The 20,343-nt window shown below is 39.4% G+C and overlaps 1 protein-coding gene across 1 annotated transcript; it reads right to left on the reverse strand.

The window, feature by feature from the left end:
• Window positions 1–794: 794 nt before the first annotated feature.
• On the reverse strand, window positions 795–9,658 carry LOC123732918 (uncharacterized). Its single transcript, XM_082968338.1, has 2 exons — window positions 9,035–9,658; window positions 795–4,936 (listed from the first exon to the last, which is right to left on the reverse strand). Exons 1-2 carry the CDS (start codon window positions 9,417–9,419, stop codon window positions 4,803–4,805), a joined length of 519 nt encoding a protein of 172 aa, XP_082824464.1. The 5' UTR covers window positions 9,420–9,658; the 3' UTR covers window positions 795–4,802.
• Between the last annotated feature and the right edge of the window lie 10,685 nt (window positions 9,659–20,343).

Consider the following 20,343-nt stretch of genomic DNA (forward strand, 5'->3'; position numbering starts at 1 on the left):
AAGTGACTATGCATAGATGATAACAGAGAGTGGGGGGGGCTTCCTCTGACACCGCCTGGTATAGAGGTCCTGGATGGCAGGAAGCTTGATATACTGGGCTGTACACACTACCCTCTGTAGGGCCTTGCAGTCGGAGGCAGAGAAGTTGCTATACCAGGCAGGGATGCAACCAGTCAGGATGCTCTCGATGGTGCAGCTATAGAACCTTTTGAGGATCTGAGGACCCATGCTAAATCTTTTCAGTCTCCTGAGGGGGAATAGGTTTTGTGGTGCCCTCTTCACGACTGTCTTGGTGTGCTTAGACCATGATAGTTTGTTAGTGATGTGGACACCAAGGGACTTGAAGCTCTCAACCTGCTCCACTACAGCCCCGTCGATGAGAATGGGGACGTGCTGTCTTCCTTTTCCTGTAGTCCACAATCATCTCCTTTGTCTTGATCATGTTGAGGGAGAGGTTGTTTTCTTGGCATCACACGGCCAGGTCTCTGACCTCCTCCCTATAGGCTGTCTAGTCGTTGATCAGGCCTACCACTGTTGTGGCATCGGCAAACTTAATGATGGTGTTGGAGTCGTGCCTGGCTGTGCAGTCATGAGTGAACAGGGACTACAGGAGGGGGGCTGAGCACGCACCCTTGAGGGGCCCCTGTGTTGAGGATCAGCGTGGCGGATGTGTTGTTACCTACCCTTAAAAAACATGAGCTGGCGCACACCCAGAAAAATAGTTTGTGTGGAGGTGCTGACTAACGGCGAATAAACTATAAACTATCAAAATAAAGAAAGTTGCACACTCCATGTTTAAACTCCCAGCAATTTAATGGGTATTTACCAACGTTTCAGCATCACTGTGCCTTCCTCAGGGTGATGTCATGAATACTTGAACCAGGTTATGTAGACAAACAGTGAATTAGTGTAACCAATGACAATAGTGAGGGCTGTGTCATAATGATTAAGTTAATTAAAATGAATTAGTGAAACTGTTAAATAGTATATGACATTAAATATTTTACTGTATTGTTATCATAGAAACATCATGGAATATTGTCCATCATATTAAATATATTACTCTATTGTTATCATATAGAAACATCATGGAATATTGTACATCATATTAAATATATTACTCTATTGTTATCATATAGAAACATCATGGAATATTGTACATCATATTAGCATCAACATACATTATTTTTTCATTCAATATCACATAATAAGGATATTTAATATTTTCAAGTTGTAAAAGAGACAGAATCATGCACAATGGTCAATGCTATCTGGGATCCTTGGGACATCCCTACCCTAACCTTAACCCCTACCTTAACCATTTTAAAAGTCAACTTCAACAGGCTAGGGACGTCCCAAGGATGTATCTCTACCTGGAAATACATGATCTAAGTGATTGATAGTTGGTATTCAGCAGTCATAAAGCCTTATTTACTTTAATGAACTACTAAAATAGTGATTTTGTCAGACAGCATAGACAGCAGCTCTACACTTTGACTGACTGATCCATTCATCCCTCCATCCCTCCTCTGCCTTCCTCTCCTCTGAAGACCCAGTGAGGGTGGAGCTCAGTCAGAGAGCTGTTGAGGGACTGGTTAGGAAGAACACTTCTACAGCCAGAGAGGTGAGAGGTCACACATGGTTTAGATGGTAAATATTTATGTCCCCTTAGCGGTTCATTGCGTCAGCAAAAGGGAATATGTTCCATCTATGTTTATTTACATTAGTGCAAATTGTCCACTGATATTGGTGTAATTTCTCACCTCTCTTGGCTGTATGAAGTTAATTTCCCCTCAGGCACACACATTTGTTCTTTGATATTATGAAGGTCATTTGTGTATAATGTACTTTTCCCTACATCTCTTTACATTGCTTATGCATATTTGGTGGCCTGACTGTATCCATACTATATCAAAAGCCCATCCTGGTAGATCTGAACCTAATGCAGCTTGGAGTGATCGGATGACCGAAGTCACATTTAGGTGCCAGGTGTAACTGAGGCCATAGATGCTCCATATCCATTACTTTGAGTGTTTTATATAATATAACTAAATGTGTTTCTGTGTTGCAGGGGCAGTCAAGAAATGGAACAGCAAGGCCACAGAACATGACATAATCAGAGCTGTGGGAGACCACCTCAAGCCCCTGGTAGAGCCGGGGGTGGTGTTTACCACTCCACCACACCCGCAGGCTGGAAAGATACGGTTTTCATACTAAGAGGGACCAAGAGTCTGTTGATTGGTCAGTCATTGGGTTCATTATATGTTCAAATAAAATCAAGCTTGATTCATACAGCACATTTCAGACATGGATGCAACAAAATGGCTTCACAGGAAAAAGATTTAAAAAACATTGAAAATAAACAGAAATATTTAGTACACAAAAAACAGAAGACTAAACTGAAAGACTAATGAGGAAATGCCATTGATGAAAATGTTAATTGGACGCAATATCCAACCCAAAATATAAGCTTGGGACACTGAAAGTTGACTAGAAACAACAACTGGGACCTAAAAGACACCCACCATGAGACCCACTAAATCTGCCCAAGAAGAGACAATCAAAAGAAAAACCCACACCACACTTAAAGACAGGAAGCAAACCAAAAAGGTGGAGCAACTAAAGGTGTTGACTCTCCACATGTATCAAGACAACTGGAGCACTGGGCCAGACACTCTTATTAAATAGAACCTGGACCAGCTCAGGTGAAACACCTTCCCACTAACGAGATGGACAAGCCAGCACAGGTGTAACACATACTGACTAACGAGGTGACACCAATCAGTGCGTCCTACGTGCTAACGAGCTAGACGTGCTAACGAGCTAGACGTGCTAACGAGCTAGACGTGCTAACGAGCTAGACGTGCTAACGAGCTAGACGTGCTAACGAGCTAGACGTGCTAACGAGCTAGACGTGCTAAAGTCCAACCTCAAAACATAAATGGAAAAACTAAAGCCTGTAACACCTTCCCCCTTAAGACAACAAATATATCCTACATTTCTTTTGGACAAGTTTGCTCACCACCAATAGAAAACAACTTCCATTTCACATTATAATCAACTAAATTGATTCCCTTCTACAATATAAACATGGTGTCTACTGGCTGTCAACAATTAAAAACAAGAAAAAACACATTTCTAAATAATATACAGTATCTTTTCTCCTTCATTTTTCTTTCTATACAATCCTTCCTTAGCTTCTAGAACTCTCGTCCTCTTGGAACGAGCCCAAACAAAACTCATCTCCAATAGGACACAGACATGTCTGATTTCAAGAGGAAACTCCTGCAATATCCGTAGTAACTTTCCACCTCACTGCAGAGCTTCTCTCTCTTTTCAGGGTTCACTAGATAGGCATGTTGTTGGATCGGGGCCCAGTCCCCAATGTCATTTTCTAGTACATTTGGTTTGGCACATCTGGGAATGAACCCTGATATTCTAAAAGCAGGGCAACCATGTCAATATAATTGTACCAAAAAATTGTCAGTTGGTTGCATGAATAAATATCATTACTAAATGTTTCATGAAATGTAAATATGAAATAGCCCCAATGTCAAAACACAGTTTTAAAGTGTCCAAATCAATAACCAATACGCAGAAATAGTTTGGGATGAATTGAAAACCTAAACATAAAATGTGCTATATACACAAAACATCTGCCACAATAATCATATTACTTGTATTTTTTTTAAACAAGCACCTTGTTTTGACAAGTAGCAATAAATCACTGATAATCGATTAGGGGGGAAATCAGGTTGTAAGTGATGTTGAAACTAACAACTAAACAAAACACATGGAAATGGGAGACATATTTTACCTCACTGGTTAGAGGACAACCTGCAGAAGACAGTCAGCTACATCTTGGAGCGATACATTTAAATGTAGGGGTCGCTAAACAAAGGAACACAACACTTATTTGTCATAACTCATCGATATCATGTTGAAATCAATTGTGTGACAGAAGGGAGATGAGGTTGTACGTCATGTTAAAACTAACAGCTCAAAAACCACATGGAATCTGGGAATAATGTGTACATCACTGGTGAGAGGACAATTTGTAGAAAACAGATCGCTACATTTTGAAGTGGTGCATTTTGATTCCAGTGGGTCACCAACGTGGTAAGTGTAACAACTTTTTTGTTAGTCACTTTTTGTTAAATCACATAAATAGTACTCTTTCAATTCAGAGCCTGGATTTTCCCCCTGAGGATAATATCCATATCATGTTGAAATCAATAGAATAGGGGACAAACGTTTAGGGTTCTACATTGGGACATCATTAAAATACTCCTACTACAATGTTAAAATAATTCTACATTGTGACATTAGTTCATTGATATCATGAAACAACTCCTTCATGTATGTATTTTCTGATATTTGATCAGAGATATTTTATCAGATTATCTCTGGTCACAGCTTTGAGGGTTCTCTCCTGTGTGTGTTCTCTGGTGTTTAGTCAGACCCCCAGACTCAGTAAAACTCTTCCCACACTGATCACAGCTACTTGGTTTCTCTCCTGTGTGTGTTCTCTGGTGTTTAGTCAGACCCCCAGACTCAGTAAAACTCTTCCCACACTGATCACAGCTATCGGGTTTCTCTCCTGTGTGTATTCTCTGGTGCACTGTCAGTTCTCCAGATCGACCAAAACTCTTCCCACATTGATCACAGCTATAAGATTTCTCTCCAGTGTGTGTTATCTTGTGTTGAGTCAGAATGTTAGATGTAATAAAACTCTTCCCACATTGATCACAGCTATAAGATTTCTCTCCTGTGTGTGTTCTCTGATGAATTTTAATGCCTGATTAGGTGAATTTCTTCCCACAGTCAGAGCAGCAGTGAGTTCTCTTCCCTGTGGATCTCTGCTGGTGTTTCTTGAGGAGTTCTGATCTGGAGAGACTCTTCTCTGCCTTGTCAGCTTCATGGTCCCGCCTCTCTCCTGTGTGAATGACAAAGTCAGACAGATGGTTAAAGGCCCACAACAGCAGAAGTCCACTGTTTATTTGAGGTAAAAGGTGATGCCCAGATCATACCCATGAAGTTGTACAACAATTGACATCTGTTAAATTATTTGACAATTAAGACAGTCAACTTTGCAACAATCATATTTTGTCTTGTTTTCACATTAGTAGTAACTAGAAATAAGGTATTAAAATTGTTGAAACTCTAAGCAGTGTACCAGACGACTTTTGGTCTCCAATATTGGCCCCTTTCTGTGTTTAATAAAATTGCAACACGAGGGCAATGCACATGCAATTTGGTTGTAGAAACTCCTCCCTGCTAATGAGGAAACCACTAGTTATGGATGTAGTATATCTGCTAATGAGGAAACCACTAGTTATGGATGTAGTATATCTGGTAATGAGGAAACCACTAGTTATGGATGTAGTATATCTGCTAATGAGGAAACCACTAGTTATGGATGTAGTATATCTGCTAATGAGGAAACCACTAGTTATGGATGTAGTATATCTGGTAATGAGGAAACCACTAGTTATGGATGTAGTATATCTGGTAATGAGGAAACCACTAGTTATGGATGTAGTATATCTGCTAATGAGGATACCACTAGTTATGGATGTAGTATATCTGGTAATGAGGAAACCACTAGTTATGGATGTAGTATATCTGGTAATGAGGAAACCACTAGTTATGGATGTAGTATATCTGCTAATGAGGAAACTACTAGTTATGGATGTAGTATATCTGGTAATGAGGAAACCATTAGTTATGGATGTAGTATATCTGGTAATGAGGAAACCACTAGTTATGGATGTAGTATATCTGGTAATGAGGAAACCACTGGTTATGGATGTAGTATATCTGGTAATGAGGAAACCACTAGTTATGGATGTAGTATATCTGGTAATGAGGAAACCACTAGTTATGGATGTAGTATATCTGGTAATGAGAAAACCACTAGTTATGGATGTAGTATATCTGCTAATGAGGAAACTACTAGTTATGGATGTAGTATATCTGGTAATGAGGAAACCACTAGTTATGGATGTAGTATATCTGGTAATGAGGAAACCACTAGTTATGGATGTAGTATATCTGGTAATGAGGAAACCACTAGTTATGGATGTAGTATATCTGGTAATGAGGAAACCACTAGTTATGGATGTAGTATATCTGGTAATGAGGAAACCACTGGTTATGAGGAAACCACTAGTTATGGATGTAGTATATCTGGTAATGAGGAAACCACTAGTTATGGATGTAGTATATCTGGTAATGAGGAAACCACTAGTTATGGATGTAGTATATCTGCTAATGAGGAAACTACTAGTTATGGATGTAGTATATCTGGTAATGAGGAAACCACTAGTTATGGATGTAGTATATCTGGTAATGAGAAAACCACTAGTTATGGATGTAGTATATCTGCTAATGAGGAAACTACTAGTTATGGATGTAGTATATCTGGTAATGAGGAAACCACTAGTTATGGATGTAGTATATCTGGTAATGAGGAAACCACTAGTTATGGATGTAGTATATCTGGTAATGAGGAAACCACTGGTTATGGATGTAGTATATCTGGTAATGAGGAAACCACTAGTTATGGATGTAGTATATCTGGTAATGAGGAAACCACTAGTTATGGATGTAGTATATCTGCTAATGAGGAAACCACTAGTTATGGATGTAGTATATCTGCTAATGAGGAAACTACTAGTTATGGATGTAGTATATCTGGTAATGAGGAAACCACTAGTTATGGATGTAGTATATCTGGTAATGAGGAAACCACTAGTTATGGATGTAGTATATCTGGTAATGAGGAAACCACTGGTTATGGATGTAGTATATCTGGTAATGAGGAAACCACTAGTTATGGATGTAGTATATCTGGTAATGAGAAAACCACTAGTTATGGATGTAGTATATCTGGTAATGAGGAAACCACTAGTTATGGATGTAGTATATCTGCCTGGAGCAAACATTTGTGAGCAAAGATTTTAGTTTTTCACAATGTATTCTGAATATTACAGCACAAGATCAGGAGTGCTACTCAAGGAAACTCACATTAAGCTCTGTGTCTATTCACTACTTCACCACCGTGGGGGAAACTCAGGGGAGTTCTCATAGGCTGACAGCAAAAATAGCCTCCATTTACAGGTTGCTTTTAAGTGCATTTCACATTAAATATGGATTATAATTGTAGGGCTCGCTTGAATCACCTGCTTAATATGTTTGTGTTATTGTCGCAAATCAACTACTTTATACTTAAACACTTCAACCAGTAAAATGCTATTTGGCTAGCTTTGCCATCAGCCTGACAATAAGGGTTTGTACACTAAGTGTTTAACCAATTGGCCCATAACTTCACCTAACAATAACAGAGATCTACTGTAGGACCCATAACTTCACCTAACAACAACATAGACCTACTGTAGGACCCATAACTTCACCTAACAACAACATAGACCTACTGTTGGACCCATAACTTCACCTAGCAATAACACAGACCGACTGTAGGACCAATAACTTCACCTAACAACATAAACCTACTGTAGGACCCATAACTTCTTCTAACAACAACATAGACCTACTGTAGGACCCATATCTTCACCTAATAACATAAACATACTGTAGGACCCATAACCTCATCAAAAATCAACATAGACCAACTGTAGGACCAAATTTAATCATATAATTGGCCTATAGTAATCTGTACTTAATCCGATAATGGCCTATAGTAATCTGTACTTAATATTATAATGGCCTATAGTAATCTGTATTAATATTATAATGGCCTATAGTAATCTGTATTAATATTATAATGGCCTATAGTAATTTGTATTAATATTATAATGGCCTATAGTTATCTGTACTTAATCCGATAATGGCCTATAGTAATCTGTATTAATATTATAATGGCCTATAGTAATCTGTATTAATATTATAATGGCCTATAGTAATCTGTATTAATATTATAATGGCCTATAGTAATTTGTATTAATATTATAATGGCCTATAGTAATCTGTATTAATCCGATAATGGCCTTATAGCAATCTGTATTAATATTATAATGCCTATAGTAATCTGTATTAATATTATAATGGCCTATAGTAATCTGTATTCATATTATAATGGGCTATAGTAATCTGTATTAATATTATAATGGCCTATAGTAATCTGTATTAATATTATAATGACCTATAGTAATCTGTATAAAGTATAGTCGCGCCACCAATATAATTGATCCAAGGAACTAGAGGGGAGGGGAAACCCCCCCTCGAGGAAAGAACTTAGATTTGGAAACAATGGTGGAGTAAAGCTGAGGGGATATGGTTATTAGCATAAAGGGGGGGGACTATGACACTTGTATAAGCATGAAACTGTATAATAGGACTGAGACTGAGTCCGGCAGTTGCTCCATGGACCAGCTCGGCTTGTTACTTTGTAATAAAGTCTATTTGGGGAATGACAGAATATTTCCACGACAGTTTATAAACATTGGAGTAAAAAAGTGCTTATTTGGGGTTCTGATGGGGAATGACAGTTTTTTTATTTTACCCCTTTTTCTCCCCAATTTCGTGGTATCCAATTGGTAGTAGTCTTGTCTCATCGCTGCAACTCCCTTACGGATTCGGGAGAGGCGAAAGTCGAGAGCCATGCGTCCTCCGAAACACAACCCAACAAAGCCATGCTTCTTGACACAATGCACATCCAACCCGGAAGCCAGCCACACCAATGTGTCGGAGGACACCGTACACCTGGCGACCTGGTCCCATGGGCCTCCCGGTCGTGGCCAGCTGCGACAGAGCCTGGGCACGAACCCAGAATCTCTGGTGGCACAGCCAGCACTGCGATGCCTTAGACCACTGCACCACCCGGGAGGCCTGGGGTATGACAGTTGAACTCATCTCATGAGGCATGTGTTATATTCTTCAAATACCAATGGCTATAAATAAATCATTTAAAAAGTCTAAATATGGATGTAGCTATTGCAGATTTCCCCTTTAACACCAAACATCAGTTCAACAACTGCAGAGTTTGTGCCTCTGTATTTAAGACAGTACTTACTAGTGTTAATCAGGGAACGGTTTCTCAAAACCATCTTATTGCTAAGTTCACCGTTAGAACCATTGGACGCCTTAAGATGCGTTTGGGAAACCGGGCCCAGATATCCAGTTTCCTCCTCTTCTTCCACCTCCTTTTTGGATGTGACAGTCATCTCCCCCTCCTCCTCTTTCACTCCAAAAAATGCTTCCCCCTCTCCTTTTACTGTAACATCCTCCTCTTCTTTAACTGAAACGTCTTTCTCTTCTTCTTTCACTGTAACAGCCTCACCCTCTACTTGTTTTTGTATTGAAACAGCCTCGTCTTCCTCCTCCGCTTTGACGAGAGCTGCTTTCTCCGTCCAGCAGACCTCTTCTTTAGCAGGAGGAAAGTAGCTTAGTGAACTCATGGTCGGGAATGTTAGCTAACAGTTAGCTAGCTAGGCTAATGCTAACTTAACCAGCCCGCTAGCTGACCAATAACAACAACACTGTAAAAATGAAATTCAATCTGATAACTAACTAGACCACAGAAGTGAGTTTAAAACACAGTTGCTAATATACACTAAAGCGTCTAAAGAGCTGTATTGGTTCGGCTATTTTGTCTAGCAAGCTACCGAGGTGGCTGGATAACTGTTGCTACTGTTGAAAGAAGCGTTCCGTCCACTACATTATACGTCACACCAACAGCATTACCTTAAATTCCCAGATCGCCATCTGCTGACAGGAGTGGGTAACGCTGTTGAGTAAAATGTTTATTTTATTTTCAGTTAAAGGGTAGGAAGCATGAGTTTTTACTCACCAGTGTAACAACACAGTGTGGTCAAAAACGTAGAAACCTAGTTGTATTGAAGATCTGGTTACCTATAAGCACAACCAGTTATGTTTTTGAATTATCACATATTTATATATTTTTTATTTTAGTTTAGTTCACCTTTATTTAACCAGATAGGCCAGTTTAGAGCAAGTTCTCATTTACAACTGCGACCTGGCCAAGATAAAGCAAAGCAGTGCGACACAAACAAAAACAACAGAGTTACACATGGAATAAACAAACGTACAGTCAATTACACAATAGAAAAGTCTATATACAGTGTGTGCAAATGAGGTAAGATTAAGGAGGTAAGGCAATAAATAGGCCGTAGTGACGAAGTAATTACAATTTAGCAATTAAACACTGGAGTGATAGATGTGCAGAAGATGGATATGCAAGTAGAGATACTGGGGTGCAAAGGAGCAAAACAATAAATAACAATATGGGGATGAGGTACAGTTGAAGTCGGAAGTTTACATACACCTTAGCCAAATACATTTAAACTCAGTTTTTCACAATTCCTGCCATTTAATCCTAGTAAAAATTCCTTGTCTCAGGTCAGTTAGGTTTAACACTTTATTTTAAGAATGTGAAATGTCAGAATAATAGTAGAGAGAATTATTTATTTCAGCTTTTATTTCTTTCATCACATTGCCATTGGGTCAGAAGTTTACATACACTCAATTAGTATTTTGTTAGCATTGCCTTTTAAATTGTTTAACTTGGGTCAAACGTTTCGGGTAGCCTCCACAAGCTTCCCACAATAAGTTGAGTTGGATGAATCTTGGCCCATTCCTTCTGACAGAGCTGGTGTAACTGAGTCAGGTTTGTAGGCCTCCTTGCTTGCACACGCTTTTTCAGTTCTGCCCACAAATTTTCTATAGGATTGAGGTCAGAGCTTTGTGATGGCCACTCCAATACCTTGACTTTGTTGCCCTTAAGCCGTTTTGCCACAACTTTGGAAGTGTGCTTGGGGTCACTGTCCATTTGACCCAATGTAAACTTCTGACCCACTGGAATTGCGATACAGTGAATTATAAGTGAAATAATCTGTCTGTTAACAATTGTTGGAAAAATTACTTGTGTTGTGCACAAAGCAGATGTCCTAACCAACTTGCCAAAACTATAGTTTCTTAAGAAGAAATGTATGGAGTGGTTGAAAAATGAGTTTTAATGACTCCAACCTAAGTGTATGTAAACTTCCTACTTTAACTGTTTACAGATGGGCTATGTATAGGTGCAGTGATCTGTGAGCTGCTCTGACAGCTGGTGCTTAATTAAAGTTAGTGAGCGAGATATGAGTCTCCAGCTTCAGTGATTTTTGAAATTCGTTCCAGTCATTGGCAGCAGAAAACTGGAAGGAAAGGCGGCCAAAGAGATGTTGGCTTTGGGGATGACCAGTGAAATATACCTGCTCAAGCTCGTGCTACCGGTTGGTGCTGCTATGGTGACCAGTGAGCTGAGATAAGGCGGGCTTTACCTATGTATTAATTTATGTATTAATATGTATTAATTTATTTCGGGATTCTAGGTAAACCACAGCAGATTTATGGAGAATTGCTGTCGGTGAGTTGAAAATTGAATGGTCCTGGCATAGAAATGTATAAAGTTGACATTACATCATAAACCCGAATTAACAATGTCCACTGAGAAAGCCCACGACCCCTTGGCTAAGAATGATGTGAATAATCAAGTCAATAAACGTTGGGTAGTTAGTTAGAATATAGTTAATATACTGGTAAGTTTGATGTATAAGTAGCCAACTAACGTTAGGTAGCTACAGTTGAAGTCAGAAGTTTACATACACTTTAGCCAAATACATTTAAACTCAGTTTTTCACAATTCCTGACATTTAATCCTAGTAAAAATTCCATGTCTTAGGTCAGTTAGGATCACCACTTTATTTTAAGAATGTGAAATGTCAGAATAATAGTAGAGAGAATGATTTATTTCAGCTTTTATTTCTTTCATCACATTCCCAGTGGGTCAGAAGTTTACATACACTCAATTAGTATTTGGTAACATTGCCTTTAAATTATTTAACTTGGGTCAAACGTTTCTGGTAGCCTTCCACAAGCTTCCCACAATAAGTTGGGTGAATTTTGGCCCATTCCTCCTGACAGAGCTGGTGTAATGGAGACAGTTTTGCAGGCCTCCTTGCTCACACACGCTTTTCAGTTCTGCCCACACATTTTCTATGGGATTGAGGTCAGGGCTTTGTGATGGCCACTCCAAGACGTTGACTTTGTTGTCCTTAAGCCATTTTGCCACAACTTTGGAAGTATGCTTGGGGTCATTGTCCATTTGGAAGACCCATTTGCGACCAAGCTTTAACCTCCTGACTGATGTCTTGAGATGTTGCTTCAATATATATTTGTGAAGTGCACCAGTCCCTCCTGCAGCAAAGCACCCCCACAACATGATGCTGCCACCCCCGCGCTTCACGGTTGGGATGGTGTTCTTCGGTTTGCAAGCCTCCCCCTTTTCCTCGAAACATAACAATGGTCATTATGGCCAAACAGTTCTATTTTTGTTTCATCAGACCAGATGACATCTCTCCAAAAAGTACAATCTTTGTCCCCACGTGCAGTTGCAAACCATAGTCTGACTTTTTTATGGCGGTTTTGGAGCAGTGGCTTCTTCCTTGCTGAGCGGCCTTTCAGGTTATGTTGATATTGGGGGGTCATTTTACTGTGGACATAGATACTTTTGTACCTGTTTCCTCCAGCATCTTCACAAGGTCCTTTGCTGTTGTTCTGGGATTGATTTGCACTTTTCGCACCAAAGTACGTTCATCTCATCTCTTCCTGAGCGGTATGACGGCTGCGTGGTCCCATGGTGTTCATACGTGCGTACTATTGTTTGTACAGATGAACATGAACCAGACTTGTGAAGGTCCACCATTTTTTTCCTGAGGTCTTGGCTGATTTATTTAGATTTTCCCATGATGTCAAGCAAAGAGGCACTGAGTTTGAAGGTAGGCCTTGAAATACATCCACAGGTACACCTCCAATTGACTAAAATGATGTCAATTAGCCTATCAGAAGCTTCTAAAGCCATGACATTATTTTCTGGAATTTTCCAAGCTGTTTAAAGGCACAGTCAACTTAGTGTATGTAAACTTCTGACCCACTGGAATTGTGATACAGTGAATTATAAGTGAAATAATCTGTAAACAATTGTTGGAAAAACTACTTGTGTCATGCACAAAGTAGATGTCCTAACCGACTTGTCAAAACTATAGTTTGTTATCAAACAATTTGTGGAGTGGTTGAAAAACAAGTTTTGATGACTCCAACCTAAGTGTATGTAAACTTCTGACTTCAACTGTAGCTGACATACTGGTACATACTGCTGTAAAGATATGCTATGCGGTTTGTAAGGACAACGTAGCCAACATATCGTTACATTGCTCAACATTCTCTTAACATTTGTCATAATTAGTTAAAGCAGTTAATTTGTATCCACTCTCTCGTCGGATTTCGGCTGCATATTTATCACAATTTTTTTCAAATCTGAAAATAGTTGAAGCACCGCCCATTTCCTGAAGAATTGCATTATGGGCCCTAAAAACACAGAAATAGTGTCCTCTGCATATATACTTCGTATTCTGGCGACTGTAGTACGACATCCGGTAACTTTTGGCATACTAACTATATCCATACTATGACAAATAAGCATAATATATAGTATGGTTAGTATGAGTATTCGAACACAGCTCAAGTCTCTGTGCAGCCATTTTGTTTCTGTTTTAAAACTAGGTTGCTCCTTTAAAAAAGCCACACAATCAACCAACCAATCTGCAGTCCAAACAATAACAAAGCTGTAATTCCACCACTGTTTTGGTAATAAGATGATGGATGGGGCTGGAAAAATGTAACTAATTTCAAATTCATAGATAGACCTATGGATGCAAGGACTGATCATCCATGATATCAACATTATAGTGTTAACCATGTTGAGGCTATACAGTGTTGGTTTACATTGTTTCTAAACATTGGAGTAAAAAAAGCTTCTTTGGGGGTTCTGACAGGGTACAACAGTTGAACTAAGCTCATGAGGCATGTGTTATATTCTTCAAGAGTCAATGGCTATAAATACATTATTTAAAAGTCCAAATATGGATGTAGCTATTGCAGATTTCCCCTTTCACACCTCAGTTTAACAAGTGCAGAGTTTGTGCCTCTGTTTTTAAGACAGTACTTACGAGTGTTAATCAGGGCATGTTCATCGTTAGAACCATTGGACGCCTTATGATGCCCTTGGGAAACCGGGCCCAGATATCCAGTTTCTTCCTCGTCTTCCTTCTTCGATGTGACAGTCATCTCCTCCTCCTCCTCTTTCACTCCAAAAACTGCATCCTCCTCCTCCTTCACTCTGAACGTGTCTTCCTCTTCTTTTACTGTAACATCCTCCTCCTCTTTCACTCTGAACACGTCTTCCTCTTCTTTCACTGTAACGTCTTTCTCTTCTTCTTTCATGGTAACAGCCTCACCCTCTACTTGTTTTTGTATTGAAACAGCCTCGTCTTCCTCCTCCTCTTTGACGAGAGCTTCTTTCTCCGTCCAGCAGACCTCCTCTTCTTTAGCAGGAGGAGAGTAGCTTAGTGAACTCATGGTCGAGATGTTAGCTAGCTAGGCTAATGCTAACTTAACCAGCCCGCTAGCTGACTAATAACAAAAACACCGTAAATATGAAATTAAATCGGATAACTAACTAGACGACAGAAGTGGTTTTAAAACACAGTGGCTAATATACACTAAAGCATCTAAAGAGCTTTATTGGTTCGACTATTTTGTCTAGCAAGCTACCGAGGTGGCAGAATAACTGTTGCTACTGTTGAAAGAAGAGTTCCGTCCACTAGATTATACGTCACACTAACAGCATTGTCTTAAATTCCCACACCGCCATCTGCTGACTGGAGTGGGTAACGCAGTTGAGTAAAATGTATATTTTATTGTCAGACAAGTTAAAGTGTAGGAAGCATGAGTTTTTACTCACCAGCGTAACAACACAGTGTGTTTAAAGACTTAGTAAGCTAGTTGTAGTCACGATATGGTTACCTATAAGTACAAACAGTTATGTTTTTGCATTATTACAAATGTATTAACTTATTTTGGTAAATCTTCTAAACTACCCACAATTCACTATTTCCCAACGTCATATGTATTATCAACTCTATGCTACCGAGTTTGTATGCCAGTGTAACGGTGTAATGAAGTTACATTTAATTTTTTTTATTTAACCTTAATTTAAACAGGCAAGCCAGCTAAGGACACATTCTTATTTACAATGACGGCCAAACCCCTGCCAAACCCTAACCCAGACGATGCTGGGCCACTGTGCGTTGCCCTATGGGACTCCCAATCCGGCCTGTTATGATACAGCCTAGTTTTGAACCAGGGTCTGTAGTGACACCTCTAGCACTGAGATGCAGTACCTTAGATCGCTGCTCGTGTGTTTACATTACAGTCAGTGATAAAGGATGTGATTCTGGGTAACCCAATGTGATTCTGGGTAACCCACAGCAGATTTTTTGGAGAAATTGGAAATTGAGTGGTCCTGGGATAGAAATGTATGAAGTTGACATTACATCATAAAATCCAACTTTTACATCATAAATTAGCAATTTATGTTTTAGTAACTTCTGTTGGCCTCTCTTTATATGTAATTTGATGAATCTCAGTTTTCCATGTGGGTTTTATGCTAAAGTTCCCTCTTTCAAGTTGGTAGCAAACTGGAAAATGCCTCATCTTAGGAGTGCTATTTATATCCTGATCATTCATCCACACTACATCTTCTTTAGGAGTGCTATTTATATCCTGATCATTCATCCACACTGCATCTTCTTTAGGAGTGCTATTTATATCCTGATCATTCATCCACACTGCATTTTCTTTAGGAGTGCTATTTATATCCTGATCATTCATCCACACTGCATCTTCTATAGGAGTGCTATTTATATCCTGATCATTCATCCACACTGCATCTTCTTTAGGAGTGCTATTTATATCCTGATCATTCATCCACACTGCATCTTCTTTAGGGCACCGCGCCTGCCCCCCTGCACCTTGGGTGCTATATCCTGATCATTCATCCACACTGCATCTTCTTTAGGAATGCTATTTATATCCTGTCGACTACTGATCATTCATCCACACTGCATCTTCTTTAGGAGTGCTATTTATATCCTGATCATTCATCCACACTGCATCTTCTTTAGGAGTGCTATTTATATCCTGTCACTACTGATCATTCATCCACACTGTGTGTCTCATCAATGCAGGTAATTTATGACATGTATAAAGTATGTGTTTAATAAACTCATGAACACCAGCCAGTTTATCAGCCCGGTTCTGTTAGTTTAGGTGGATTATACTTCTTCACCATCAGAGGGGGACATTGAGTAATATTTCAGGTTAATTTGATAAATTTTGATACTAAAATGGATGACAGTTTATTCTGATGTTGTGAATATGAGATTACACATGGAAACTATGTATTTATTTTATTATAGTAAATTAGGAATTATTAGGAACTGTTAAATCCACTATATGATCATAATAACTTTGACAGACATCTTGATTTTTGTTAGTATATTATAGGGCAGATTTATGGAGAATTGCTGTGGGAGTGCTATTTATATCCCGTCACTACTGATCATTCATCCATACTGTGTGTGTCCCATCATTGCAGCTTTGGAAATAAATGAACTGTCCATCCATTGCTCCTTCCTGTGTTGACTCACTGACTTGAGGGACCAGGAAGGTCACACAAGGTCGATATCTAGCTCAAGCTTGCAAACGTTAAACACATCTCCATCTCCATTAACTACATCACACCTGCCCAGACCCACTAGAACACACCTCCATCTCCATTAACTACATCACACCTGCCCAGACCCACTAGAACACACCCCCATCTCCAGCGCCCGCATCAGCACCATTTTATTTCTCTCCGTCACTTTCAACTTTTAGATAATAAAGCATTTGACCTTTCTATTGAATTAACAACAGAGGATTGGTTAATTTCCAGGTTTTAATTAAGTATAATATTTAAGATGATTGACGAGAAAAGTATCGTCCAACCATCGGGTATCTCATTGCACCCTCATATGTCATGTCTTGAAATACACAGACAGACAGATTAAAAGTAATTTTACATTGTATAACTGTACTTCTGACAGCCAACTTTCTAACTCTGCCCATAACTTTATGACGTCATAACATTCCCAGAAGGATTATTTAGTCATTGTTAGTTTTACACTTTAGACATGACTCTGCCGTTGTGCTGTAGAATTAGGGGATTTTGTCTCTGGTATAATAAGGGACTATCATCTGTCCCAACATCACAGGCCACAGACTTAGTTATAGTTAAAGACTTCCAAAAGTTGTTTAATGGGGTTTCTCCCTGTGCACCTGCCAATGTAAATCCATTGAACGAGACAAGTTACCAGACAGGACATATTGCTAATGCTCTTCCCATTGATAACCTGAATGACAATTAACTAGTGGGCGGTGGTGGTGATGACGGCCTATTGGATTACGTCCTCCATCGGGATTGCCCCAAAAAAGAAGATGCTCTGGATTGATCACTAGAGTCAGATGTGAAGGAGGAGGTTGATCATCAGGAGTCTGATGTGAAGGAGGAGGTTGATCATCAGGAGTCAGATGTGAAGGAGGAGGTTGATCATCAGGAGTCAGATGTGAAGGAGGAGGTTGATCATCAGGAGTTAGATGTGAAGGAGGAGGTTGATCATCAGGAGTCAGATGTGAAGGAGGAGGTTGATCATCAGGAGTCAGATGTGAAGGAGGAGATTAATCATCAGGAGTCAGATGTGAAGGAGGAGGTTGATCATCAGGAGTCAGATGTGAAGGAGGAGGTTGATCGTCAGGAGTCAGATGTGAAGGAGGAGGTTGATCGTCAGGAGTCAGATGTGAAGGAGGAGGTTGATCGTCAGGAGTCAGATGTGAAGGAGGAGGTTGATCGTCAGGAGTCAGATGTGAAGGAGGAGGTTGATCATCAGGAGTCAGATGTGAAGGAGGAGGTTGATCATCAGGAGTCAGATGTGAAGGAGGAGGTTGATCATCAGGAGTCAGATGTGAAGGAGGAGGTTGATCATCAGGAGTTAGATGTGAAGGAGGAGGTTGATCATCAGGAGTCAGATGTGAAGGAGGAGGTTGATCATCAGGAATCAGATGTGAAGGAGGAGGTTGATCATCAGGAATCAGATGTGAAGGAGGAGGTTGATCATCAGGAGTCAGATGTGAAGGAGGAGGTTGATCATCAGTGAACCTCTAGGATTGTGGCTGGGCTGGCATTTACACTTCCAGCTTGGTCATATATTCTGATACATTGAATGTTGATATTGTGAACCTATGTTATATATTTGTACCTCATGTTTAATGAAGTGATGTCACTAAGTACTTCCCCAATATATACAGTGTAGTCGGAAAGTATTCAGACCCCTTCACCTTTTCTACATTTTGTTACGTTACAGCCTTATTCTAAAATGTATTAAATCATTTTTTTCCCTCATCAATCTACACACAATACCCCATAAGACATCACATTGCCCCATAATGACATCACGTTGCCCCATAATGACATCACAATACCCTATAATGACATCACAATACCCCATAATGACAAAGCAAACACAGGTAAATAAATGAAACATTTTGATTTTCTTTCAAAAACAAGGACATTTCTAAGTGACCCCAAACTTTTTGTATAGACCTAGGCTGTTCATTATATACATCTACATGATGTATTGTTACACCATGTAGGAGCAGTATAGACCTAGTCTGTTCAGAGAATAACGACACTGAAATGTTTTATGAGATTAGAGAACACATTGGGTGGTATCTTAGACCATTCCTCCATACAGAATCTCTATCTGTCCTTGATTTATTTAGTCTGCGCTTATGGACTGCCCTGTTCAATTCAAACCACAGGTTTCCAATGGAGTTCAAGTCCAAAGACTGAGATGGCCATTGAAAATGTGGATTTTGTGCCCAATTAACCATTTCTTTGTGGATATTGATGTGTCTTGCTGGAAGATCCACTTATGGCCAAGTTTCAGCCTCCGAGCAGAGAGGTAACCAGGTTTTGGGCTAAAATATCCTGGTAGTGGGTAAAGTTTATTTATTTATTTCATACAGTAATTTTAGCTCATCTTTATCAAGGGTACCAATAACTAGGTGCCTATTTTGATATATAGTCATTTGACTGAATCAGAAATATAGATGTGAAGTAGAGGTTAAGTTTGTTTTAAATTTTCATTAAAAATCTGAACTAAACAAACAACACTTGTTGTTCTTTGTACGTGTTGATATAATATTCATATTTGATGGAGAGAAAAAAAAACGTTTCCCTAAACTGCTTTATAATATTATAATTCAATGAAGAAGAAAAAAAGTTTTCCCTCCTCAACTGCGTTTCCTCCCTCCAGACAGCAGATGGCGATATATGTCTTTCAGGCGATGTTTCTAGTGTGACGTATAATCTAGTGGACGGAACGCTTCTTCAACAACTGCAGCCACCTCGGTAGCTCGCTAGCCAACAAAGTCGGAACATTCAAGTTCTTTAGACAATTTCGTGGTTTATTTACCACTTTGCTTTAAACATACTTATGTGGAAACAACTAGCTACCCCATTTAATTTAATATTTACGTTGTAAGTCAACTAGCTGGCTGGTTAAGTTAGCACTAGTCTAGTCGCTAATGCTAACTAGCTATTATCCCCGACCATGAGTTCACTAAGCAACTCTCCTCCTGTTAAAGAAGAGGAGGTCTGCTGGACGGAGAAAGAAACTCTTGTGAAAGAGGAGGAGTAAGAGGAGGCTGTTGCAATACAAAAACAAGTAGAGGGTGAGGCTGTTACAGTGAAAGAAGAAGAGAAAGACGTTAAAGTTAAAGAAGAGGAGGAAGATGCAGTCTTTGGAGTGGAGGATGAAGTGAAAGAAGATGAAGACGTTTTTGGAATGAAGGATGAAGAGGGGGAGATTACTGTCACATTAGAGGAGGACGAAGAAGAGAAGACTGGAGATCTGATTAACACCAGTAAGTACAGTGAGTACTATCTAATAAAACAGGGACATTGATCTGATTAACACCAGTAAATACAGTGAGTACTATCTAATAAAAAAGGGACATTGATCTGATTAACACCAGTAAATACAGTGAGTACTATCTTATAAAACAGGGACATTGATCTGATTAACACCAGTAAATACAGTGAGTACTATCTTATAAAACAGGGACACATGCCATTTTCAAGTCTTGCCATAGACTTTCAAGACGATTTAAGTCCAAACTGTAACTAGGCCACTCAGGAAGATTCAATGTCATCTTGGTAAGCTCCTCCAGTGTAGATTTAGCCTTGTGGTTTAGGTTATTGTCCTGTTAGGACAGTTTTTTTGTATTCAGATCTCTGAAATGCTCTCTACCTACGTAACATTTAGTATTTTCTTATGTTACGGTGGGAAAATAGTTTTAATGGGAACAGAAATCCTAAAT

The sequence above is a fragment of the Salmo salar genome, chromosome 02 (assembly GCF_965601325.2).
Source record: "Salmo salar chromosome 02, fSalSal1, whole genome shotgun sequence".
Taxonomy (NCBI): domain Eukaryota; kingdom Metazoa; phylum Chordata; class Actinopteri; order Salmoniformes; family Salmonidae; genus Salmo; species Salmo salar.

Coding starts and splice junctions, on each gene's coding strand:
- LOC123732918 (XM_082968338.1), bottom strand. CDS start 9,419: ATGAGTTCACTAAGCTACTTTCCTCCTGCTAAAGAAGAGGTCTGCTGG. Junction 4,937..9,034: donor CCGTTCCCTGATTAACACTA/GTAAGTACTGTC, acceptor TCATTCACACAG/GAGAGAGGCGGGACCATGAA.